This window comes from Balearica regulorum, chromosome 22, assembly GCF_011004875.1.
Source record: "Balearica regulorum gibbericeps isolate bBalReg1 chromosome 22, bBalReg1.pri, whole genome shotgun sequence".
NCBI lineage: Eukaryota > Metazoa > Chordata > Aves > Gruiformes > Gruidae > Balearica > Balearica regulorum.
In genome coordinates, this window is record NC_046205.1 from 8,054,806 (window position 1) to 8,080,674 (window position 25,869).

At 50.8% G+C, this 25,869-nt stretch overlaps 3 protein-coding genes across 7 annotated transcripts; 2 read left to right on the forward strand and 1 right to left on the reverse strand.

The window, feature by feature from the left end:
- Positions 1-873: 873 nt before the first annotated feature.
- On the forward strand, positions 874-14,407 carry CAP1 (cyclase associated actin cytoskeleton regulatory protein 1). 4 transcript variants are annotated; one of them, XM_075774157.1, is made up of 13 exons: positions 874-1,000; positions 6,272-6,384; positions 6,824-6,924; positions 7,394-7,471; positions 9,348-9,491; positions 9,587-9,672; positions 10,171-10,276; positions 10,385-10,562; positions 11,240-11,427; positions 11,629-11,752; positions 11,855-11,937; positions 12,484-12,627; positions 13,012-14,407. In XM_075774157.1, exons 2-13 carry the CDS (start codon positions 6,291-6,293, stop codon positions 13,093-13,095), a joined length of 1,410 nt encoding a protein of 469 aa, XP_075630272.1. In that variant the 5' UTR covers positions 874-1,000; positions 6,272-6,290; the 3' UTR covers positions 13,096-14,407. The 4 variants fall into 4 exon arrangements, with proteins under 4 accessions (XP_075630272.1, XP_075630276.1, XP_075630275.1 ...); XM_075774161.1 differs by lacking the exon at positions 874-1,000 and adding an exon at positions 1,023-1,075; XM_075774160.1 differs by lacking the exon at positions 874-1,000 and adding an exon at positions 1,719-1,789.
- Positions 14,288-19,752, reverse strand: PPT1 (palmitoyl-protein thioesterase 1). Its single transcript, XM_075774162.1, has 9 exons — positions 19,598-19,752; positions 19,135-19,244; positions 18,183-18,310; positions 17,851-17,921; positions 16,893-16,995; positions 16,708-16,798; positions 16,127-16,225; positions 15,854-15,925; positions 14,288-15,306 (listed from the first exon to the last, which is right to left on the reverse strand). Exons 1-9 carry the CDS (start codon positions 19,701-19,703, stop codon positions 15,184-15,186), a joined length of 903 nt encoding a protein of 300 aa, XP_075630277.1. The 5' UTR covers positions 19,704-19,752; the 3' UTR covers positions 14,288-15,183.
- Positions 19,673-25,842, forward strand: LOC104631927 (sodium-dependent phosphate transport protein 3-like). Of its 2 annotated transcripts, XM_075774155.1 has the most exons (12): positions 19,673-20,005; positions 20,383-20,532; positions 20,866-21,038; positions 21,278-21,511; positions 21,601-21,688; positions 22,062-22,148; positions 22,531-22,649; positions 22,855-23,016; positions 23,219-23,351; positions 23,437-23,584; positions 23,881-23,971; positions 24,502-25,842. In XM_075774155.1, exons 1-12 carry the CDS (start codon positions 19,702-19,704, stop codon positions 24,631-24,633), a joined length of 1,821 nt encoding a protein of 606 aa, XP_075630270.1. In that variant the 5' UTR covers positions 19,673-19,701; the 3' UTR covers positions 24,634-25,842. The 2 variants fall into 2 exon arrangements, with proteins under 2 accessions (XP_075630270.1, XP_075630271.1); XM_075774156.1 differs by lacking the exon at positions 21,278-21,511.
- The last annotated feature ends 27 nt before the right edge of the window (positions 25,843-25,869 follow it).

Here is a 25,869-nt window from a genome sequence, read left to right on the forward strand (position 1 = left end):
CCTCTGCCAAATGCTTTTAGACCCTTGGATCGAAGAGGGTCTGTGAGCACAAGTGCTCTGTACCCAGGGAAGCACGGGAGCCTTGTAGTTGTTTGATGTTTGGGATGAGCCAGTGCACACCAAAAGTAAAACCATCTTTGCCACACAGAGCCAGCAATGACAACCACCCCTGGCACAGAGCAGCAGGGGCCCAGAGCCCCCCAGGATTTACCCTGTGTAGGAGTGTGGCTGTTTTGATCGTCAAGAGGGACCCTTTCTCCCATCCCACACCCACCAGACATAGCTTGGAGGGGCCTTGACCTCAGCTCCCCCTGACACAGGCAGATGCCATTCCTGAGGGACAGGAGCACCCAATGTCTCCCTTCCACCCCCTCTGCAGCCGCAGGGCACCCTGCTCCCCAGCCAAGCCCTGTCCCTGCAAGGCTGGGACAATCCCCCTCCCCAAGGGGTCTCGTCCCATCTAGCCCCACCCCGGGGCCGAGTCTGCAGCCCCCAGCCACCTCTCCAGGCCTCCACCCTCACCCCTCTCTCAGGGGTCCCCGCCTCCTCCCAGCCCCCCAAACCACCCCAACCCCTCTCGGGGGGGTCCCAGACCTCCCGAGGACTCCACTGCCCCAACAGCCCCTCCTGGGGGAGGGGTCCCAGCTACCCCCGCGGGGGCTGTCAGCCCCCCTCCAGCCCCTCTGTGAGGACCTCGGGGGTCGCGGAGCCGCCCAGCCCCTCCCGGGGGTCCCGGCCCCATCCGGCCCCTCGCCCCCGCTCCAGCACCTCCGTGGCCCCACCCCCAAGCGAGACCCCGCCCCCCACGACGCCCCTCGCTCTCTCCGGTCACGCCCCCAACTCCATCTGCCAATCGCAAGGCGGTAACTGACCGAAGCTCCTCCCCTCAGCCGCGCCGCGCCGTGCGCACTTCCGGTGCGCGGGGCGGGGGCCGGAAGCGGCGGGCACGGGGGGTGCTGGGCGGCGCCGGGCGGCGGCGGAGCGGGAGCGCGGCGGGGAGGTGAGCGCCGGGGCGGGGGCGGGGGCCGTGCCCTGGAGCCGGTATCGGCGGGAGGAGGATGGCCGAGGGGCGCCGGTGAGCGCTCGGGCCCGCCCGGGCTGCGGCGGGGGGGTTCCGTCCGCCTCTGCCGGGGCCGCGCTGGGCGGGCGCAGGGAGGCAGGAGGGGCTGCTGGGTGCTGGGGGTAAATTCGTTAAACGTGGAGGTTTCGGGTTAATTTAGTCACAGAACGGTAAAAACTCCCCGACGCGGCTCTTCCCGGGGCCCGTTGCCGTCCCTGGTACCGGGCGGGGCAGCTTCGGGGCTTCCTGCGCGGAGCGGAGGCGCTTCCTGCACGGGGGCCCGGCCCGGCCCGGCCCGGGGGTGTCTCTGCGCCTGAATTCTGCTGGGGGGGGGAATTACCGGGGTCTGGGCCGCCGTGGTCCATCCCCGCCGGCACCGGGTCGCGCCGGGGGCCCGTACGTGCCCCCACAACCCCAGCGAGAGGCGTTTACATCCTCCCCGCTCTGGTTCCGTCTCCGGGAAGGGGGGCGGGGTGCGCTGGTCTACCGGCGACTGCTGCCATCCCGGCAGCTCTCGGTCAGAAGCCGCCTCTCCCCGGTGATGTGGCGAGCGGGGGCAGGTTGGGAGGCGGAGGGGCCGGTGGTTACCGGGGCCGGCGGCTCCAGGGTGACTCACCCGGGCAGGAGGTGTGTGTGTGCCCAGGTGATACATCCCGCTTTGCGCGCCCGGGCTGACTGGCCGCAGCCTCCAGGGAGGATATTCACATAGCTTGTGCTTCCCAACACCAGGTACTTTCTTCATTTTACTGGGCTCGGGGTAGGTTTTTTTTGTCTTCAGCCTGTTGCTGGCTTCTCTTTTGTGTTTTGGTGGCGGTTAGGACGGGATAAACACCTAAGCGATTGCTTTGGAGTTTGTGATAGCAAAATGAAAAAAATAATACGGATGTTTCACGCGTCAGGTCACAGGATTTCGCACATCAGGTTCTGGAATTCCCCAAGACCTGGGATATAGATGCACATCACTGAAAACCCAGGAATCTGTGGCGTCAAGAAACTGCTGTATTCCTCTTTCTCTTCCTGAAGCGATCTTTGCGTCCCCGGAATATTGCTGAGCTTTCTGAAAGCCAAAAATACCCCCTGTTATTCACGTAACGAAGTTCAGCCAAGCAGCTTCTGCTTGAGCAGGCACAGCTCAGGAGGGATGCTGACGGAGTTCGATGCTCTGAATTCCTGATATGGAGCTTGGTGCTGTATCCAATTTAGCTTAGATCTGAGATCCTCAGTTACTTCCCTGGTGGATTCATTGCCCTGACAGGGAATGGAATTGAGAGGAGTGTAGCAACAGAGTCTAGCAAGTGCAGTTTTCATATAATTGTGATGAAAAAGGAGCCCTTGTGCTTGCTCTAGTGTGAAGTGATACTTTAACTGTCTCTTAATATTTGACTAAAAATGCCAAATAACATTTGTAATGATTTTGGTAAGATTTGCTATTTGAGAGAGCTTAAATAGGGTCCAGATGGACTTTTTTTTTAAAGTGGTTTTGCTTCTCTAAATAAAGTAGATCTGAAATACCAGAAGTAGACATCATGGGTTCTGGAGCAACGTCAACAAGTATTGTTGTACTATAAACAGCAGAGATCTCTGTCTTGGCAGCCGCTGGGACTAGCAATAGCTGTCGTGCGTTTGTGGCTGGTCCTGACAACTGACTAAAATCAGGCATTTGAGTCCTGTCTTGCTCCAAATAGTTCCTTACTTGATGAGCTGAACTGTTTAAAAAAAAAAAAAATCTTTGGGTTTTTAGAAGATGTAAATGTTGGAAATCATCTGGTAGCTGATCCCCTGAGATATTCCAGTGTCAGCTCAGAAATAAACTGTGGAATGTTCTTAATTTAGTTGTCCCATCTTTATTCCTTTTGCCTGTAGAAACAGGAAGTAGCTGATGCAAATTTCATGTTGCTGACAGCAGTTTGTCAGGCTTCGCAAAAGCTGAATCTGAACAGAGGCGTAGGTTTGACTTGCTTTGGCTATAAAACTAACATTTGTGTCTTCCAGAATGTCTAAGTGAGGGCTCAGGTTAGTGTGCTGTTTCAGGCAACCGGAAGAATCTCATTTATGCTGTTTTTTATGAGAACTTGCTCACTCCTGAGGACTAGCCTTTGGCTGGGACATACCAACTCCCTGATATTATCCAAACAGGAAACTCCTCTTACTGTGTTGTCGTACAGGATCAGCTTTGGGATAGCTAGTGGTTTTACAAATAAAATCCTTTCCCTTTACTGCTCTGATCAGTATATCAAAAGAGTCTAGTTGTAGATGAAAGCCTGTTTGCTGTATGGTGTGTTCAAAACCATGTTCCCAAGCGTTGATGGAAATAAAGGCTAGTTAATAGATTAACTGAATGTGCTATGAAAATGGATGGACTTTCTGGCCCAGGGTGAAATGCGCATTTGCTGCAAGTTCATGGCTTCCGCTCCACTGGTAATCAAAGTTCAATTGAATTTAAACAAGACCTAGATTTAATCCTGCATTATAGTCCCAAAAGGGAGAGCTTCAACTCCGCTTCTGTCAACCAGAGAACTCTAACCCTGGCTGCACAGCGTATCTCGAAAGCCTTTCTCATTCCTCCTGCGCACGGGACAATGCTCTGAACAAAAATGACTCTTCAATGATCTGTATGTCTCAGCTTCCTCTTTAAAGAGGGCAAATGAGATCTCATTTTATTACTGAGATCTGTGAAGTCAGTTTGTCACTTACCGACAGATTATTCTGCATTCAGAGCAATCAGTAGACAAAATGCTGTTTAGATGTAGCCCAAGCAGGTCTACTTTGTAATGTCTTTTTTTTCCTTTTTTTTTCTTTTTTTTTTTTTTTCTTTTTGCTAAACATTCATCTCTCTGGATTGCAGACTCTGGCTGCAATTAGTTAGGTTCTGGTCTGTACAACTAAATATTTTTATTTCATTCCAGATGAGTACATAGGTAGCAGAAAGAGCTTCATCCACAGGGCAAAGAGCATAGTAAGGGTGAGTCAAGACACCTTTAGCAAGGAGTGACTGAGATATAGCTGCCTGCTCTAGGACTTTGTGCTGCCTGCATTTAGTTCTGATTTTGCTGCCAATTTACCAAGTGACTTATCTTGCGACTTGTCCTAATGCTGCCCATTAAACAGAAATTAAAATGAGTTCACCATCTGGCATAGCGCTAGATTTGCAAAGCTGGTATTGAGTACTGTGAGTTTATGGCTTCTGTCACAAAAACCCAGGAAGGATGTGTCAAATGGCAAGGAGACTGGCAGGGACCTGAATCTCAAGGAACACTTTCTTGTTAAAGGACATTAATCCCAACCACATATCTAGAACTGGTGCGATATGCTCCTCACAACAGCATGTTTTATTGCTGGGGGTCGGAAGCAGCTTTCCAGCTGGACTTTCTGGTTTGTAATCCCGATTTGAAATGCAGTTTGCAACTCGGTAATGGGGCTGATCAGATTAGAGCTTCGTGTGGAATGTGGCGGGGATCAGTGGTGCAGAACAGCAGCTTTGTCTGCTCAGTGCTCAGTAAACCTGGTGTCCTTCCTGAAACCCTTGCGTTACACCCCTCTATCTCACCGCACTCTCAAAGCATGGGAGAATTTCCTTAACAGGTGGCTTTTTTGGGGGGGAAGAATAACCACTTCTGTGAGTGTGCTGAGAGCGGGGGAGGCAGAGCCCTGCTCTTGGCTGCGCTCCCACTTGAAGACGTGAGCCCCATTCTGGATGCATCGTCCTTGGCCGCGGCAGAGCGCTGACGATCCTGTGGTCAGGATTTCTGCATTGTACGGAATAAAAAAAAATAACAAAAAAAGAGGCATTCATTACTGTTGATTATATGGGTGACTGCCCACAAGTTTCAGCCTCTCTGAACTTTTTTGTATCTGGAAGCCATCCAGTTCCTGCTGTCCAGTTTTATGGACAGTGTCTCCTCCTGCTCACTCTTGCACAGAGGAGGAAACCTCTCTCTTCCTTTTGGAAGGGGGGTGGCCTCTCCCCCACCCCCACATCGGTGCTGCTTCTCCTGACGCAAGCAGGCGAAAGAAGGATGGAAAAACGGCCTTGTTTGTCTTGTGACATCAGTGCCACTCGTGGCTAACACTGGATCTACCCCACATCCTCTGGAAATTGGGTGAAAACATGCGCTTTGGAGCAGGGCTGAGAAGGCTGGTGAGCAAAAGCAAAACCCTAGTTAGAACTTAGAGTTTCGTTTCTGAGGGAGATCTAGCATTGGTTTGTTGAGGCACCTGGGTAAACCCTGTCTTCCTTTTGCGTGTGCTGGGAAGGACCTTCTCCTTCAGGCAGGGTTTTGAGCTCTTGCAGGCTGTTGTGATAAGAAGGGAGCTGTGTCCAGCCCATAATAGTGATTCACATAGTAAAATCTTTCAGTGAGCGATGATAAGACAAAAATGCAATTGGTGACTTGCTACTCCCTCCCTGCATTCCCTGTGCATTAGTGTGCTCGGAGTGTGACTTGTCTTGCTCCTTGGTGCTGAGTCTCTGCAAAGCAGTAATTAATGAGAAGTTTATAAGACACTTAAGACTTTTCCAGATGAGACGCTTCAAATGACTTATGTGCCTAAATTGCCTTCCTGTGTGGTACTTGCAGAGTAGATTCCGCAGTTTGGATACCGGAGCCTGTAGAGGGAGAGGATGAACAGGGGCACATTGTTGTAGAAGCAGCTCTGCTGCCTTGGCTTGTGCAGCTGCTCGCCTTTAGTGTGTGCCAGGGTGGCTTGTTTTGCACTCCGATGCTATGTACTGTAGCAATGCTGGAGTTATAGATGTTCCTTGGAGGAATTCAAGACTCTGGGAGGTCCCCACAGATGCATTTGTAGAACCACAAGTTCTAACCTGGAGTGCGTGAATTCCCAGCGAAGCAGTCGTACTTGATTTGCTGTATGGTCACAACTGGGACTTTGGCCAAGAGCTGACTGCACTGAGATTCTGTGCAGACCTTTGTTTTACCGAATGGTGTTAATATAAGGTCAGAAGATGTAAGTTTTAGCGTCCTTATACATGTAAGGCAATAGAAAGTGGCTGTGTGCGTGGTTGTGTAATCCAAACGTCTCTGCTTATCTGAGGGTACCCTGCTGCCCATCATCAGGGTGCGGAGAGAGGTAGAAATTACTGTTCTGGAACTGGTATAGCTTGTACCAGATGGCTGATAAACTCTCTTCAGTGTTGGGCCTACAAGTTTCATGCTGTCAGAGGATGTGAATAATTGTATTCTGTCTGTGCAGGTTGTGGACAGCGGTAGATATGGAAAGACTAGTTGAACGGTTAGAGAAGGCTGTGGAGCGTCTGGAGACAGTGTGCCAAGGACCTGGCATGTGTGGAGATGGCTCTTCCAAAGGTAAGGCCCAAAGCACCTCCCCAGCAGCATCGCTGCATGGGACTCCCTGTGCTGAAGCATCAGTGTCGGACATCAGCAGTAGCTGTTGCAGACCGGGCGGCCCTCATGCAGGGCATGCAGAGGGCTGTTAGGTGAACTGCCTGTGCGCAGAGGGGAAATGAGTTTCGCAGCAGATACTGCGCAGATGCAGAGAAGCCTGTGGTTACCATCCTGCTAAGATAACGACTTCCTGTGGCTGCAGTGCTTCCCTCATCTGCGTTCAGCTGCGTGCTCTGGGCTGAGCCTCCTGCGTTCCGTCAGTGTGACCTGGGGGAAGGCTGAGCGTGGAGCAGGTGGGAGGTGCGGCCCAGGAGCGCAGTGCGTGTGCGTGGGTGCTCCTGGCCCAGAAGCCCACCTGGTGCCTCTCGGTGATACCTGTGCTCTGGTTCCTTCTCCACAGGAGTGGCTCAGTACGTGCAGGCTTTCGATGCCCTTCTGGCTGGCCCAGTAGCTGAGTACATCAAGATCAGCAAAGAAGTTGGTGGGGATGTGCAGAAGCATGTAAGGACTCACGTTCTCCCTCCAATCTAAATAGATGCTGCTTGTTCTTCAGGGCTGTTAAGGGCCAAGTTTGCTGTCAGTGTTTGCATTCCTTTAGTGCTGTACTCTAGGATGTTTATAATCCTCAAGAATTCAAAACAAATGCAGATGCCCAGATAATCTCCATCAGATTGGCACCTGCACCCGCTGTGAATCACACCTCTTTCTTGAAATCTTCATTAGTTAGGTGCCTAGCTCTCTTTATGGACTTTGGCGCGTGCCTTTCAGGGGGCCTGTAAAATACACAGCCCGAGAACTGTTACGCTCTTGCAAGTTTTGTCTGAGGGTGGGTGTCTCCAAGAATATGTGCTTTGAGATCAGCATAGCTGCTTTCTTACAGACTAAGAACTGCGAGTGGTGGGAGCTGGAATGCCTGTTAGCGTTATGCTGGGTGCAAGGGACGCGCTCTCATGTTTCTTTCTATTCTTAGGCTGAGATGGTTCATGCGGGCTTGATGAGCGAGAGGGCTCTTCTGGTGATGGCGTCTCAACATCAGCAGCCAACAGAGGTAAGTCTGCAAAATCATTCATCAGAAACCTTGTGTGCTCCTACCTCAGAGTCAGGGATGACTGATGCTGTAGGGGAATCTGGGCCGTTACAGTTGCTCCAAAAGAGGAACCAGAGGAGGACGGGAGGCACTTGCATCCATGAGGTAGCACTTGCTGAAAGCATGAACTCTTCTGGTTGCTCACCTGACACTGGGTAGAATTCCGGAGGTTGATTCTTAGAGCTGCAGAACTGGCATTTTCCAGTCATTACAGCAACAAGTTTTGTGTAGGTGTCAGAGCAGCTTGTGAGTGTCATCTCGCAGCGTCTGTTTCGAGTTTCACCTGGCACCAGTGCTGCACAATCACTGTTCCCTCAGAGGCAACCTACAGACAGGAACTTGTCTGAGACAGGAGCCACAGTGGGGTTTGCATTGAGCGTGCTTTTTATTATGTGATGCTTATAGACTTTCAGGCATTAAACTCCTTCTGAAGTATAACAGACACTTGTTTCTGTTGAACAGTCTCTGAATAATAGCTAGGCTTTTAGGATTGATTTGTCCTTAGCAAGTAATTTAACACTTTAGCCTAGGCTGCTGCTTCTCAGCAGGATGTGTGACTGAAAATCTCATCCTGAACGTATTGGCTTTTCCCTGCTGAGAACTGTTTTCCTGAGCAACAGGATCCCACCTTGCTTCTCTTTGCAGTTATTATCTGCCTCAGTCATGGCTTCTACTGTTACACTATGGTAGCTGGATTTCTGTGCTACTTTCCTATTCACTGCAAAATATATCTGCATCTTTTTTTCCCCAAGCTCCGCATTGAAGGGTTATTTAACTTTCGCCAGGCTTGCTGGGATGCTGCTCTGCGTAGCCTCTAACCTGAGAATCTGCTTACAAATTCCACTGACACGTTATTTAAATGAAGGAATATGAACAAACAGCAACCTTAATCTAATGTAGGTCTTTGTGCAGGTTGTCTTGGAGAAGTCTAGTCAGTTCTGGAGTAGCCAGTTTAAAATGCAAAATGTACGAACTCTCATTGTCTGTGGCGAAGAATTTCCCCATCCTGTTACTTGACAGTGGCACTGGGCTGGAGCTTCTGTAAGTGTAGCTTGGCACCTCTGTTTTCACCTAAACAGAGGAAGAGACAGCAAATGGAAAAGCCGAGGCTTTGAAAAGCAAGTTTTGCCCAAATTTGTCCCTCACTGCTGCCACCAGCAGGAGACTTTCTGATCTTAGAGGAAAGAAAAGTTGCCCAAGAGGCATCTCTGGAACTGTTTAATTGGCTGCTCTGACCTCAGAAGACTTCTAAGCGCTTTCAGTCAGCATTCCAAGTGAACAACACACAGAAACAGTTTTTATCATCCAAATACTAAAAGCTTGGGTTGACTTGAGAAGTAACTTGAATCCTGAAATCCAGCTTGATAGGGTGGTTTGAGAACTTGCTGGGACTCTGATTGTAATGCAGGCTGTAGATCCCAAACTGCAAAAACCTGCAGAGCACCCCCTTTCTCTGAGGGTTTATAAAGGAGAGGAAAAATTTGACAAACTGTCTTGGAACAAAAGAAGCCAGGAAAGGCAAATGCTATTTCTGTCCTCAGAACTAATAAGCTTTGTCAGTGTCTCTTAGATTGAACATGAGTCACAGTTCTTGGCGTACTCTCATAGTACCAATCCGTTTGGGAGCTATGACTTCAGCCCTGGAGGAGCTAGGGTGTGGGACCAAGCTCGGCTCATGGAGAGGGCCAGGCCTGGACAGGAGGTGTAGCAGTAACTTGTGCCAGTTGGAATCTTCCTCCAAGTGACCATCATCTCAGCAGAGCTGCCTGTGAAGATGTACAGCCATTCCAGAGCAATACTAATGTATTTAACTGTTATCATCCCTCTCGTCCTGCAGAATGCATTTTCATCACTTCTGAAACCGATTTCAGAGCAAATCCAGGTGGTGCAGAATTTCAGGGAGAAGAACCGTGGTAGCAAACTGTTCAATCACTTATCAGCAGTCAGCGAGAGCATCCCAGCCCTGGGCTGGGTGGCCATGGTAAGAACTCCATGGGAAGTGGTTTTCTTGGGCTGGTGGGAAAAGTCTGGCTCCCTGGTCAGCTGCTCCATGACAATCTGTTCTTTCTTCTTTAGGCTCCAAAGCCTGGTCCTTATGTGAAGGAAATGACTGATGCTGCCATGTTTTATACCAACCGGATCCTCAAGGAGTACAAGGATGTGTAAGTTCGCCTTCTCTCTTAAAGATGTCATTGAACACAGCTAACTGGGCTACTCCAGTATCTAACCACAGCTGCCTTGGTTTGTAATTCAGTCTTCTCTTTAAAGACAGTTATATTTCTAAAGCCTTACTTAGCTATTCTTTCCTGATCCATAGGAACAAGATTCCTTGCATTCATGTTGCATCTGGGATCTCTGGTAGGAAGTGGCTGAACTCTTTCCCAAGGCAGCAACTTGTGTCTCAGGAATGGGTCTTGTTGGAAGTACCAGCTCACCAATTAAAATGGGTGACAGTGCAGAGCAGGCCTGTGGCCTTCTGGCTGTGGGGGCAAGGTTAATACTAAAGCTAGAATGCAGTGCTGGAGGTGCAAGGTTGCTGTGCTGGTCCAGCCATGTTTTACCTGTAGACTGAGAGGTGGAGATATGTAAAGAACTGTTTGTGGTCCTTGGGTTTTAACGGCAAATGCACCTGCTCACTCCTCGTGATCTTGTGTCCTCAGAGATAAAAAGCAGGTGGACTGGGTGAAAGCTTATCTGAGTATCTGGACAGAGCTGCAGGCCTACATCAAAGAGTATCACACCACAGGGCTGACTTGGAGCAAAACAGTAAGTACTGGCCACGTCTGCAGGAGCTTCTTAGATGAGTATTGCATGATTATTGCAGCAGATAATGGAGCTTGTGCAATTGCCTTTCCTCTTGCTGGCCTCTTACAGGGTCCTGTAGCAACAGAAGGGGCTAAATCACCATCCGCTCCCCCAGCCGGGGCTGCGCCTCCCCCACCAGGCCCTCCTCCCCCACCTGCTCCTGCCCCCACGAGCTCCAGCACAGATGACTCTGCCTCCCGCTCTGCGCTCTTCGCCCAGATCAATCGGGGAGAAGGCATCACCTCTGGTAGGTGGAAGCAGCGAGCAGAAGGAGGGCAGCCACGAGCGAGAGCACTGTTGTGCTGCAAATCCTTGTTTTGCTGCTGTCCCTTCAATACGCCTGCTTAGAAACGATGCTTGCAGTAACAAAAGACCATCTGCTCTGAGGATGAGGCTGGGAGCCAGGAGCAGCCCTGAGGCAGTTGACGGGGACAAAGGGAGCACATCTGAGTTAACATTCTCAGCCTCATCTGCCAGGTGTAGCAAGAGATTAATCTCTAGCTGGAACAGGGCGAGCGAGCCCTTGGTTGCCTGCACAGCTCGAGAACAAAAGGTGCAATTTTGCACCTGTTTGCACAAAATGTATCCCTTTTGTGTGTTACCTGGTTAGCGTATCGGGACAGATGTGAAACAAAGGCGAGGTGCTTGGCTCGGGGCTTTTTCCAGCTGCGGAGTGGAAGAGCTGGTGCCTTCTGGTTCTACAGTACATCTTGTGTTCTCATCAGTATTGCATCAATGTGTCTTGCTCCCTCTTTCACTTGCTGTTGCTCACCTTCACTTAGGCTCAGCTTAGGCCCAGTCTCAACAATCCATTTGCATTTTGAAAAATGTTGTCATGCTGATTGTTGTAATCACTGACGTCTAGTGTTTGTGAAACTGCGTTCTTGGAGGAGAGCTGGATCTCAGGTTTGACTTCTTTTGCAGGCTTAAGACATGTTTCAGATGACATGAAGACCCACAAGAATCCAGCACTGAAGAACCAAGGCGGTCCTGTGAGAAGTGGACCCAAACCTTTCACTGCTCCCAAACCAGCCTGTAATGCTAATCCCTCCCAAAAAACTTCTCCAAAGGCGCCTGCATTGCTAGAATTAGAGGGCAAAAAGTGGAGAGTGGTGAGTGTCTGGCGTCACTGTGAGTGCGTTGGAGGGGTGGAAGCTTTGTGGCAGGGAAGGAGTGTGTCCTGCAGATCTTTCTTGTAAGAGGTACCGGCCTGAAAGTACATGCAGTTTGTTTTTAAAGGGGCTGCACTGCTGTTCATGTGGATTCGTTGGTCTGTATTCCAAAAATAAAGTGTGTTTTCCCTGCCTTTTCAGGAAAACCAGGAGAATGCCACTAACCTGGTCATTAGTGACACAGAGTTGAAGCAGGTAGCATATGTTTTCAAGTGCACAAATAGTACGCTCCAAATCAAAGGCAAGATCAACTCCATCACCCTCGGTAAGTGGAGAAACCCTGAAAACAGCTTCTGCGTGCTGGTCTGTTTGCAGAAGGCTGAATCTCCAAAACCTTTCTGTGACCTACTCTGTCTTTTCTTTGCAGATAACTGTAAGAAGCTAGGTCTGGTGTTCGATGATGTGGTGGGCATCGTAGAGATCATAAACAGCAGGGACATTAAAGTTCAGGTGAGTGTCTGCGACCTGTTCTCCTTCTGGAGTATGAGTGTGCACTGTACAACAGGGTGTCTGTAACATCTGCTCCTTTGAGTAGTTTTATTTTCAGAACAGGAATGTGCATCCGTGGAGAACATTCATGAAACACCGTATGTACTACTGCTCTGCAGCTCACCCTGCCCAGCCCTTGGGAAAGGGCTGAAATTTGCCTCACTGAGCTGTGTCAGGGCTCTAGATAAAAGATTAGTCTTTGAGGCGTGCAGCATGATATGACTGCCAAAGTAGGAGACCAGCAGTAGAATCTACTCTGATTTCAGTTTTTGGATCTGATCTAGGATGGTCGATTTGCCCAGCGTTTGCTGTAGTTTTGTTCTAAAGAGATCAAAACGAGAAAGAGCCTCAGGCTTTTGCCAAAGATGAGAGTACTTGAATCAGTGTTTCTGCGGCAGGGGGTTTTGGAGTCAAACCTTGCCTTGAAGGCAAATGCAAAAGAAAAATGTTGTGGCTGCCCAGTTCAAGCTAATGCTCCTCTAACAGCTGCCTTGACAACCCTGCTAGGTAATGGGTAAAGTGCCAACGATTTCCATCAACAAGACAGACGGTTGCCACGTGTATCTGAGCAAGAACTCCCTAGACTGTGAAATCGTCAGTGCCAAGTCATCGGAGATGAACGTCCTTATTCCCACAGAGGGTGGTGACTTTGTGAGTGTCGAGTTTTGAAATCGGTGTGGTCTGCTTGGGGTTGGGGTAATGCAGGGCAGGACTAATTTTTGAGCCGTGCAGGGAATGGCACAGTTACAGTGAGGTCTGGAGGGACAATTCCAGACTCTAGATTTGGAGGTTGTGAATGATGATCAGATGCTAAAACCAGCAAATCAAGTTCTTTGTCTTTACGGTGAGATACTTGCTGTTTTGTGAGAGTTTCTTCTTCCTCAGGATCTCTGGCAGGCAGAGCAGACAGTGTTTGTAGTACAAGAGCGGACATAGCACGTATATGAGAAAAGAAGTGCCTGAAGCAGTGGGAGTAGTTACTAGTCTCAGCCATAAACTGATTTTTGACAACACATTTCTATTTTTATCCTCCAGACTGAATTCCCTGTCCCAGAACAGTTCAAGACAGTGTGGAACGGTCAGAAGTTGGTTACCACTGTGACAGAAATTGCTGGCTAAGCAGAAAAGCTCCAAGGCTCACGCCCTCCCCTGGCCCTGCTGTGGGACAAATCTGCTTTCAGATGATTCTCTTAGATTTCTTGTACCTTTCTGCTCTCAAACTGCTTCTCTTCTACCCAGGAGACACAGCTACCTGCCACCACTGAAATACCTCTGGCTGGGGTTTGGTGTAGGTGGCAGGTCAGTTATTGTCCACATCTATTAGCAGGAAGGTGGGTTTTTTTTCTCCCCTTGTCTGATCTAACTGCACCAATTGATCAAGTCAGATTTTTGGTGAACTTCACAGCCAGTACTGGCAGTTGGCTTTGAGTGTTGTTCAGGTTTTGTTGGGGTTTTTTTGGGTTTTTTTGTATTGCCTTTAAGCAAACTGTTCACGTGAGAGAGGAATGTTGTCCCCTTTTTAACAAATAATGGTTTATGTTGGGATCCCAAGTACCCAGTTGCTATGGCAAATGTCTCAAGAAGGTCCTGGAAGCTGCTAATTCCAGCTCTGTGTACTATTTGGTGGCATTACAGGATGTGGGAATGGTTTTATCAGACCAAAGGCTGGGGACCTGGGCCATAGCATTCCACCCTGCTTTCTCTTTCATCATTCCTACTAGCTCAGTGTATTTCTGATTGTGCCATGACAGGAGGCTTTCTATTAACCAGTGCCACAGGAAGACTGCAGTGGGGTAACTGTGGTTACAGCAGTCTGGCTGGTAGCTTGGAGCTGAGCACCTCTTATTCCATGAGCTCTCCACTCTCGCAAGGGAATCTTTGCCCCAGGGCTTCCTTCTTGGAGCAGCTGAACTCAGGTTCAGTCTTCCAGGACGGTTCTTCTGAACCCGTCCCCTTCTGCAGAGGAAGGATCTCCTTCATTCCAGGGTCAGTAGTGCAGTAAATACCCATGTTGGATCAAGTTGGTTCATCACTCTCTTCCTCATCTTCAGTCAGTCCCCATAAAGTGAATCCTCTCAACCTCCCCTTTCCCCTTTGCTTGGCTCTTTCTTTGGTGGAAGCTTGCAGCCTCTGTTCCAGGGCCCTGGAGCAGAGTGGTGGATCTAAGACACAGTACTGTACTGACCCATAAAGGGAGCTGCACATGCTTTGACCTTCATTTTTCCAACACCTTGGGTGGCATAAGCATATCTTAAATGCATTTTCTCTGTAAAGTGTCAATGTTCTTTTTCTCTAGGACAAAACTTGCAAAAAAATATGCAATTTTTTTATTTTGAGACTGTCCTGTGACTTGTACTCGTCATACATACCTTTCTTATGTACTTAAGATTATACAGAAGATAGAATAAAGTTAATGCCAACTTGCTCATTACAGTGGTTCTTGTCTACTCTTTGGGGGCACACAGGACCTCAGGCAGGACAAGATGCCCCTTGCTGCCTGACTGCTGAACATCCCTCAACTCGTCAGTAGTGGTCAAATCTCACCTTTTATTTATTTTTTTTTTTAGTTAGATAGACGTAAAGATCTTTATTGATTTCAGTTGCTGTACAAAAGTGCATAAAACAAGCCATTAGTTGAAAACTGTTCAAGCTGTTAATACCCACTTAATTCAAAACCCTCCCTTGTCCCCAGAAACCCCTAAATTTGGCCCTTTTCCCCCTCTTGAAGGAGAGGCTGTCATCTTTCCCCCGCATGCAGCCATGTATGTCTATTTGCTGATCCCCTTAAGAGATGCAGCATTCTTGCACTAGTGATTTCAGTTAATACTGCCATTGCATCCTGCGAGGAACAGGAAAACAAATCTCTTGCACAGCTAATTTTTCTGTCATCACCAAGTGACTGGCGCAGCTCCAAGCACTGAAGCAGACTTACCAGGGCCTGCACAGAATGGATGGAGCACTTCACAGTTAGTGCAAGGCTCAGTCCACCCGTATTGGAGTGTAATGACATCCAGCCAATTCCCCGTCTTTTACTGCAGTGTAACAGTTCCTACCTCTGCACGTTGTGGAACTGCTGAGCTGAACCCCCTCTTCCACTTCCCCAGATCCCCGCAGGCTTTTGTACCCAGAAAGTGCTGTTGCACAGTAGCTGTTGCATTAACTACAGTGGTAGACCCTCCCCAGTGCTCCAAGTACCTCCCCTTGGCTTCACTGGAGGAAGGGGAGGATAGTGGTGTAAAACCACTCTTCTGAGAAGTGCAGGTGATCCCCTTCCACCCCCAGGAACACCAGTTTTCCTGCTTTGTCCATCTCCTGCAGCCCCAGGCGATCCTGCAGAGAGAAAAGCATGACCATAGCTTCCTGAGGCCCGGCCATGGCCAAACGCTGGCAGTGGCTGGGGAACTGGGCACAGAGAAAAGCACTGACTGATGGTCAGAGACCGTTGTTGCAGCAGAAGTGGCTGGCAGGCTAGAGTGGGTGCACCTCTGCTCTTCAAAGCTTCTCACAGAGAGGAAAAAGGCATTTTAGATGTGTCCTGGTTTCGGCTGGGCTAGGATAGAGTTAGTTTTCTTCCTAGTAGCTGGTAGAGCTGTGTTTAGCTGCCTGTGTTGCAACAAGGCTTTGAAAAGGAGCAGAGTTCCTTAAACAGATGCTGAAGGGCATCATGAGCCAGCCATGAGACCACCACTGTAATTCCCACTGCCAGAACGGGCCTGGAGAGAAATGCCTTCCCAAACAGCTACTGGCAAGAGGAGGCTGTGCCCCAGGAATGGCAGAAATGGTGAGTAGTGCAGAGCTGTAGGGTTTGGAGTGCCTCAAGGCCCCAGGGACACTATAGAGTAGAAATAGAAACCCCTCAGCTCCCAGCAGAACGTACCTCTGTGTACAGCAAGGTCTCCTGCAGCGGGATGGTCTCCTGGGCTTGGCCACTTTTGTAAAACCCAAACCACTGTCAGAATAAAAACAAGGGAACGGTTGCTGAAGGGCTTCCAGGAGATAAGCAGCCTTTCACCAGCTCCTGCTGGAGATGTGCTGCTGCAGACAACGCAGTATCAGGTCTGTGTTTGTGCTCAGCCTGATCCTCACCACCAAAGGACAAACGAGGAACAAGCAAGAACCAAACCAGCAGCACCTGCCCTGCCTGCCTCACCTCAGAGATCGGAGGGTCGACCATGGTATCATTGAGAAATTTCACCATCACGAACTTTTTCAGCGCCATCAGATTTTTCTTGTATGTCTCGTTGATGCCCTGGATGAAAGAAACAGAGAAAAGCTCCAAGTCACTGGGAAGCCCACTGAGACAGGTCAGGGAAACTGCCTGTTTCAACTTGCCCTGCACCTGCAAAGGAAACCCTGGACTGCACCAGCCTGGGAGGCAGGAATGTGCATTTCTGTCACCAGTCTCCCTCATGGCACCCACCCCCATCTCCAGGCTGTAATGATGGGATGGGCCTTCCCAGGGGAGGGAGAGGATTTGCCCACTTGAATGGTGATGGGTGGACTTGGCACATGGCACATCTACACTAACCACTCCAGAAGAGTGCAGTGACACGGGGACTGCTCTGCCACTGACAAGTCTCATTCATAGACCTACCAGTGATGGGATGCAGGACAAAAGGTGTTCCCCTTCAAACTCCAGCAAAACTACTGCCAGGGAGAGCTAATGTGAAGGAACTTACTGCTAAGATTTGTGCTCCCCTGCTAGCATTCAATCATCAACCAGGTCCTTACCCTCTCCTGGTTTATGTCAGCCAAAAAGATGCTGTTTTTCCTGTAGTCCTCCTCCTTCAGGGGGTTGTGCCAATACTCTGCTTGTACCAAGCTGGAGAAGAGAGAAACCAAAGATCGGATCAGAAACCCAGAGCTTCTCACATGGGCCCAGCCCCCGTTGTTCCAGCCCTGATGAATATACTCACTGCTCTTGAACAGCTTGTGTGTAGGCGCCCAGATCCAGCGTCTTTCGGATCCAGTCACAGATATGGGAGCTCTCACCAGGACAGCGTGGAAAGCCGTACACGCCTAGGGTATGGAGACATGTGTAACAACTCAGTGAGCCAAACTCAGATCCCTTAATCCCTCTGGCTGGTAAAGAACCACCCTCTTACAGAGCAGTGGCAAGAATTACCTGGGGAATCAGGCAGCCTTTAATCCTGCAATCTCATTAGACAGCCCTCCTGCCCCTGGGCACTATTACACACAAAGATAATGGATTATGTTCTCGAGCTAAGGGTATTTCTGGAGAATGGGGGCATGCAGACAAGCAGAACACTGTCCAGCTCGCCTGGTGTGTTCCCAAGAGGTCTCAGGATGGTTCCCAACAAGCTTTCCCACTACACTACAAAGAAATAGACTCAGGCCGTGGAAATTCTCAGGGGAGAGTATTTGAAATTCATTGCCAGCCACTCTTAACTCTACACCTCTTCAATTCCATTTCATGCTGCCTCTTTAATCTACTGCAGAAAGCACCTCCCTTTCCTTGGAGCTTTATAGCCTTCCAGATGCTGATTGTAAAATATCCCTGTGACCCAGAACGTGTAGTTTCACAAAGGCTTTGCTCTGTAGTTAGAAATTTCTTCTCCCAAAACACCTAATCCCAAATGCTTCCAAAGCATAGAAGAATTCTACCCGGACAGTAAGTCATCTACTTATAAAGGTCTCTTCTCATTGCCAGTTAAGCAAGACCAAGACAGAAGATAATGTAGTCAGCTAACCACTAGGCCAAAGCAGATCACCAGATTCAGACAAAACAAAGGGACTTCATGAGAAAATGGTCAGATTTTAGAAAGAGGAAAAAAAACCCCAAACCAACCATTCCTCCTGCCAACAAAAGCCCCCCACCCTTCAAGGAGGTGAGGTAGCTTAAGAGGACACTACCTTGGTGCTGTCCCCCAACAGAGATCAAATTGAGCATGGGAGGAGAAGGACACCTCTGGGCCACCGCCCTCCTGTGGAGAAAGATGAAGGAGCTGAGCTGGCACTCCATGCCCAGACCACCAGTGCTGGTTCACATGCAGCTCTCGGCTTGGGTAACAACCCTTCCTGGTAGATGAGGGCTACAGGCAAACACATTATTGCCTCCTTTGGAGTGCTCCTACCTTTATGAAGGGGTTTGTCAGTTTACATCCACTTAGTACTTCAAGAGAGTTTTAAATCAGAACCTAAACCCAACAGAAATCACTGGAAATGGAACAGAAGTGTAAACTTACAGGAACTGGCCTCCCTGAGAGAAGCCCATTGCGTTGTAGCCTCCTTTCAGGTGAGGGTCCTTGGCAAGTTGGCTGCACACCTCTCTCACTTGATCGTTCACGTTCATAAAGAAGCTGTTCTCCATATCCTGATGGATTAGGCAGATTAGAACGTATAACTTGTACCTTTACAATGGCTTATATTATTTTAGTCTCTGGAAATAGATCGCTAACAGTTCTGCTTTTGAAAGAGGACCTTAACTTTCACAATATGACAGAAATTAAATTCAAGTTTTGAGACTTCGCTTCACCACGGCTTTGTTCCTACTCTGCCGGACAAAACTGTCTCATATAGAACAGTGACATTTCCCCAAACTTCTTGACAATCTGAGTCCCTTCAGATTTTGTGTGTGTGTGTATATATACAAAAAACATTAAAAAATTAAAAATCAAAATTCACCCATCTTCTCCTGATCTGAAAATAACAGACATTGCCCATTATCCTGAGAGACTATTTAAAGAAATTCTGTAGGGCCACATAAAACTGCCAAAACCACAAGGGCACAGAAGAAGTCAGTATCTTTATTATAGTAAAGATGTATAGGGAATAAATGGTTGTAAATAAAAAAGGATGGCAAGGGATAAAGCTCTGCTTTAGCACAGTATCTTATCACGTGCCTTTGTATTACCTAGAGTGGTTAGAGTGCTAATCACTGGATTTGCATATTAATCCAATTTAGATTAGGGATTTGGGTTTCCCCAGTTCTTTTCTGCAGGTATTATCTAGATTTTATTGGTTTCTACCTGTCAAAGACATTTATTTCACAAAGAAGAAAAAACTAGCAGGGAAAGCACAACACGAGTCCTTGTGGAATCCTGTTACTAACAGAGACTGCAGTAACTACCACACCTTCAGCTCTGCATGCTGCCACCACCCTGCTAAGCAGAAACGTGAGTGACAGCAGTTAGTTACCTGTATCAGGTTGCTTCCAATCTTGAGAGACAGAACATAAATCCCTGGTATCTTATTCTCCACTATTTTTTTAATGTAGCCCATGCTTTGTGGATTGCAGCAACTGTCTCCTGTGAAAGACAACACCAAGACACACCGTCATGCCACCACCCAGGCCCTCACCTCGCCTCCACAAACATACCGGGCACCCCCTCTGCTGCAACGGGGCCAGCAGCTGCCAACGCACACACGAGCCCGGGGGAGGAGGGTCAGCACCTCCCAGCCTCTGCTGAAACCCGCGGTCTGGAGGAGGAGGAGGAGGACACTGGTGCGGGTACCGGGGGCGGCCTGGGAGCACCTTTCAGGCCTGCTCGGGTCCCGGCACGGCCTCGTCTGCGGGCCGGACCAGCTAAGCTCCACCGCCCCGCGCACAGAGCCGATACCAGAGGATCGGCCCCGCCCCCCGTTGCCCGTCCCGGCTCACCCATGCCGTGCCAGATAACTAGGGGGACGGCGGCGGCGCAGCCCAGGCAGAGCCCCAGCAGCACCAACACCGCCACCTTGAGCGCCGCCATCTTGACTGGCCACATGACTCGCGCGCGACACGGGACAGCCGGTGGAGGCGTGGCCTGGAGGGGGCGGGACCTGTGGAGGAGGACGGTGCTAGAGGGAGCGGGGCGTGGCCTAGTGGCGGCGTGGCGTGGCCGCAGGAGTTCCCACCCGAAGAGCGGGTTCGAGTCCCAGCATTGCTCAATCCCACGCACGTCCCTGAAATCCCAAATCCCGGCGCAGCACGTGCCTGTGTCCCGTTCCCCGCCCCGCGACACGGAACCAGGGGACCCCACGACCTCGTCGGTCCCCTCTGGGCTGGGGAAGACACCTCTCCCTGTAGGTGAGCTACCCTGGAGAATGGGGTGGGTGGGGAAGGAGCCTCCCCTTGCACCAGCCGAGGGAGGGCAGTGGGTACCCCCAGGGTGTCCGCAGGAGCACCCCGGGGTAGGACAGACCCCCTGCCCTTCCAGGCTGTTGTGGTCAAGGGTTATAAACCAGGGATGCAATTAAGGCCATCCCAGGGAGGTCTGAGGCCACTGTAAATAACCGTGCTCATAAAGGGTTTGTGCCAGCAGTGCAGGCATCTGGACCAGCAGCCTGCTCTGCTCTCGCCGGGCCGGTAACCAGTAACGGCATTGGGAGGCAATGCCAGAGGTCATTGCTGGGTGGCCCAGCTGCTCGCATGCTTGTGGACGTTTGAGATTTGCTTCCCAACAGGGCCGAACGTTATCCTGAGGAGAAACAGGCAGCAGCATTGCAGGCAGATGAGGATGCAGTGCCACGCGAACAACATGTGGGCCCGGGACAGGCCAGAGGCAGAGCAGGATGAAGCCCCTCTGCTTGCTCAGCAGCCCTCCTCCAGCACAGGTAAATCCACTCCCTGGGGAGGAGTGGGCTGAAGTGCTGCCTCAGCAGGGGCAGGCAGCCAGCAACCTCAGGCTTTGACGTGTCCCCTCCATTCTTGGGCGAGTCTCCTTGCCTTCCTGCCCCTCTCTTCTCCTTCTGTACATCCAAACTGCCCCCCCTGCGAAGGAGGAGGGCAGGCACTCAGTAGCAGATGTCTGGAGGGTACCTGGAAAGAGCCATTTGTTGCTGCAGTAAGGTGATTGCCTCACAACACGGATCTGTAGGAGGGGGTGAGAGTTAATCACCTGCGGCCTCTCTGACCAGCCCTGTTTTGTGGGTGCTCTCCCTCCACAGGGCTCTGCTCCGCTCGCTGTGGCCTGGCCCTGGTCCTGCACATCTCTCTCTTCATGGCGTACGTGCTCCGGGTCAGCCTCAGCATCGCCATTGTCGCCATGACTAACAGCAGCCATCCCCACGGCTGGTCCGGCAGTGCTCCCCGCAGCTCTTACCCAGGATTTGCTCAGGAAGTAAGTGGAAAGCAGCTGCAGATAACAGAAGGGTGCTTCCCAGGCTCGGTCCCCTCTTGCTTTTGCATGAGGACTTGGAAGCAGCAGAGAAAAGCCTTGAGGACAAGGCGGGTGAAAGAACAAAGAGCTCAGTTTGTTGTACTCAGGGCTGTGTTTCCTGGTTGCTTCTACCCCTCCGGAGAAGTCTGTGCCTGGAAAATAGAGATCTCTGTCTGACAGACGTGTTCTGTCTCCTCCAGGCTCCCACGTACAATTGGAGTGCTGAGACTCAAGGAATTGTCCTCAGCTCCTTCTTCTATGGCTATGGCCTCACACAGGCACTGGGCGGGTACTGCTCGGGGCTGTTCGGGGGGAAACTCATCCTGGGCAGTGGGCTCCTGCTCTCCTCTGTGCTCACCCTCCTCGTGCCCGAAGCAGCAGAGCTTGGTGTGAGCTTCCTCATCGGGCTGCAGGTGCTGCTGGGCTTGGCTGAGGTCAGTTGTGGCTCCGGGTGCTGCCAGGCTACAAAACCTAGTTAGCCCTGCCGTGTCCCTTCCTCTCATGCTCCCTGTTATCTTTGCAGGGAGTGATATTTCCAGCTCAGTACACGCTCTGGGCAAAATGGGCCCCTCCGCTGGAACGCAGCAGGCTCATGAACATTGCTGATGCTGGTAAGACACAAGGACTTTTCCCTACCACCGATTCAGTAAGTGCAGGACCTCCCCTCACTCCCTTCTTTCCAAGCAAGCCTCAAGTTCAAGGCTGTGGGTCCTTGACAAAGAAACATTGGCAGCATTCAGCCCTTCCACCTCTCCTCCTCCCATCCTGTGTCTTTTCTGTCTCCTTGGCTCAGGTCAGCATGACACAGGAGAGGAACCCTGAAGGGACCAAACCTGGATACAAGGGTGCTTGTTTGCACAGGCACTTCATCTGTGCCATCACATTTTCCCATCACAAATCAGGGTGGAGGCTGTAGGTCTGTCCCACTCACTGCTGGTCACACAAAGTCCCATTAAAATGACTCTTCTGGTTTCTGATTCCTAGGATGCACTTTTGGGACTTTCTTTGCTCTCCTCGTGGCTGGGATCATCTGCCAGAGTCTGGGGTGGCCTCTTGTCTTCTACATCTTTGGTGAGTAATGGTCCATCATGTCCCTCTGCTCCAACCCCACTGCAGAGCGTTTGCTGGCAGAGATCCCAAAGGTTCCCCATTGGAGCCCTGTGGGACCAGCTCTGTCCTTAGTAGTCCCACCCAGAGTTTTGGGCTCCCTGCTCACCTGCCGGACCAGGATGAAGCGATTTTGCTGGGGTACTATTAGGAACCGTGCCTTTGCTGAACCTTTTGTGCCATCAACCCAACCCCTTCCACTGTGAGCAATGGGTTCAGGGGACTTTTTCCCTCTTCATCTTTCTGCATTCATCATTTTGCAGCTCCAGCTTCCATCCTGCTGGCTCTCAGCTCTGCCACAGTTCATGGTAAGAGGAACTGGCACTGAGAGCCCTGTTCCTTGTAGGTGGCATTGGCTGTGCCTGGTGCTTCTGCTGGTTCCTCCTCGTGTATGAGGACCCTGCACATCACCCATGGATTAGTGCTGGGGAGCAGGAGTACATCGTGTTGGCGCTGGCTCACCAGGTACACACAAACCTTTTAACCACGACTGACCACACTGCAGATGCAGTGGCAAAGGGACTGAGACACTTCAGCTGGGCTCCTTAGTGGCCAGGGATAGTCCTTGTCTTCTCAGCAGCAGGTGGAGAGGCCAAGGAAAGCCTGGACAGCCTGCCCAGGGGATGTGAGGCAGGAAAGGAGACACTGGCTGAGATTTTATTCCTTCCAGAGCAGCTCTCATGGCCTTTCCCTCCCACTTGTGGCTATGGCTAAATCACGGCCTCTTTGGGCAATCACCATTGCTTGCTTCTGCACAGACTGGCTGTTCTACATGCTGCTGACCTCCATGCCCACGTTCATGAGCAACGTCCTCCACTTTGACCTTGGAGAGGTGAGTGCTGCCCTGCAGCTGAGGCTGGTTCCCTCCACAGTGACAGAACTCAGTCCCTCTGTAGGGTAGGAACATGGAGGTTCCTCAGGGACATCTCTTCCTGGAGACTGGTGGCTCTGCTACTAAGGGAGCTGCAGTCTTGGAGTTTGGCTCCATTGCTTTGTGCCACGGACATGACAATGCCTTGTTCTGTGCTCTGCAGAATGGGCTCCTCTCCTCCCTGCCTTACATTGGGAATGGGCTGGGGCACATCCTGGCTGGGCTGCTGGCTGATTTCTTCCTGGCCAGGCGAGTGCTTGGCACAGCAGCCGTCAGGAAGCTCTTCTCAGCACTTGGTAAGGACAAGCTTTCATCTGCTGTCCAGCCATTCCAACACACTTGTGTGGCCTGTTATAAAACACATCCCCTTCTCCTCCCAAGGGATGCTGCTCCCAGCCATCTTCCTGGTGGCTGTGCCTTACATACGCTGCAATTCCACGGTTGTTGTGGTCCTTCTAACGCTGGCCTTGACAATAATCAGCATGACAGGGGCAGGCATCAATATTAACCACATCGATATAGCACCCAGGTAAGCGGGTCTGACTTCTGTGCCCTCCCTGGCTCTGTGTCCTTCCTATTTCCAATCCCCCAAGGCTTCTGTAACTCCTACTCTCCCTTCCCATATCTTTTGTAGCTGGTGGCATTGTAAGCTAAGTAGTAAAATAAATGCTTAAAATCCCTCCATTCTTGGGAAGATCCTAGTGTTGTTCAGCATGACAGGCAGTATTCACACAGATGAGGGAAGGGATTGGTAGCACCTACTCTCCTTTCTTGTGACAGTTTCCTCTCTGCGTCACTCAGGAAATCTTTACTTCCTCTCCCCAGATATGCAGGGTTCCTGCTGGGAATCACAAATACCTTTGGCATAGTTGCAGGAATTATTGCTCCTACTGCAATTGGACTTCTCATCAGCCAGGTAATTTGAGACCACAAGCACATCCCTGGAAAAAAAACACAAGTCTGCTGTCAGAAATGGATTCCTTTCTTTGCACTGAAACAAAAACTACTGCAAGCCAGCCTCCCTCCCAACAAACACATGTGATGTAGCACACAGCAAACCAGAGGTCTGGACCATTTTGAGGACATGGGGATGACTCAGAAAGCAGGAAGAGCTCCACATGGGCCCCATCTGGATGTACTTAGAGATGGAGAGAGGGCTGAGGGAGTGGGGTGAGGAGGAAGCTCTGTGCCAGGCAGGAAAGCTTCCTGAATTCAGCTCAGCACACAATGTTTCCAAAAATGCCAAGGCCGGAAACGCATCTCCAATGAGAGGAGGTCTGACATATGTCTTGAGCTGAGCAAAGCTCTTCTGTTGTTGGTACTAGTAGCAAGCAGAGGAAGGAGATGAGTTTAATGCTAGTGATTTGGGTGGCAATAGTTGGGTGATCACTACATGGCAGTAGAGGGAAGGGCAGTACCATCGTGATCTGTTCTTGCCTCCCCCAGGATCTCCAGACGGGCTGGAGGAATGCCTTCTTCATATCTGCAGCCCTCAACGTGTTTGGCCTGGTCTTCTACCTAGCCTTTGGCAGTGGGACCATCCAAGACTGGGCTAGGGAGGACACTGCTGTGCAATGAGAGCCACGAGCATGGGAAGGAACACAGGGGAATGATCTGCAAATGGGCACGGGTCAGGCAGGAGCCTCCTCTACTATCCTGCTCTCACCTGCGCAGCAAAGCTCAGCCGTGTGTTCCTGCCCACTCCCACAGCCCTCGCAGCATCCTCAGGCGATGGCTCAAGCTAAGCAGCCCTGCCTGCACCCTGACTCTTGAAGTGTCCAGCACCCTCACCTGGCGCTGTCTGCTTTCTGCTCCCAGTCTACTCCCTGTTGGAGGCATGACCTGCTGTGCATTTAACCCTGCCCTCAGCCTTTGTGCACAGGAGGGAATGCTGCAGTGTGGACAGATCCTGAACAGGATCCATGGAGAGCTGGTAAAGCTGGCTGTCAGCTGAGCTCTGCAAGGAGCCTGTGGCTATTTCCAGCAAAGCTGTTCTTAGATGAAGTAAATCGATAACGAAGTAGTAGAGTAATGTTAGTTTCTAACTAGCGGCTTCTCACACCCTCTGCACAGACTCCTAGCACTTTTTTTCTCTTCTTAATGAGACAAGCTGATTATTCATTCATCCTTCCTCCCCTTTTAGAAGCAACTGCGGCAAAAAATAAGTGAGGGTGTTACAGAGTTCAACCTTGCAGCTCTGAGCATGGTCCCTAGGAGGCAGGTAAGGGGGTAAGCAGGGAAACCTTGAGCTGGTGTCATCCTCACAAAGTGAGCCTCGTTTCAAGCATTCAGCTGAGGATGTGGGCACTGAAAAAGAGATGTTTGGACCTACAAAGGGGTCTGAATTCAGCTGCTGCCTTCCCAGAAAAGCTGTCTTCTGCACAGCAAGGGAGTGGGCTGCAATGGTGCAACAAGAGGATCCAGATCCCAGGTAGAGATTTGAAACTCACAAATGCTTCCCTGAAAGAGTGAAGTGAAATGGAAATATGTACCCAGGCCTGGTTTAAGGAACTTGGGGGTGGGTGGGAGAAACTCCGGTCAGCCACACTCAATGCTGCTTGGGAGTGGAGAAGCACCAACACCTTCTGGTGTGGCATCCCCCAGCAAAGCCGCTGGAAGTCATCCCTCCTCACCTCAGCGCCAGACTGGGGCTCCTGGCAGGCCCCCAGCCCCCTTCACCTGCCCCAGCGCTCCCCGGAGCGAGCCCCAGGGCAGGGACAGCAGCACACGGTGGCGCAGGCCGAGCCCCGGTGCCAGCCTGGCTCCGGGACACGGGGTGAGGGCGGGCAGGGCCGGCCTGTGCCCTCCACCCCC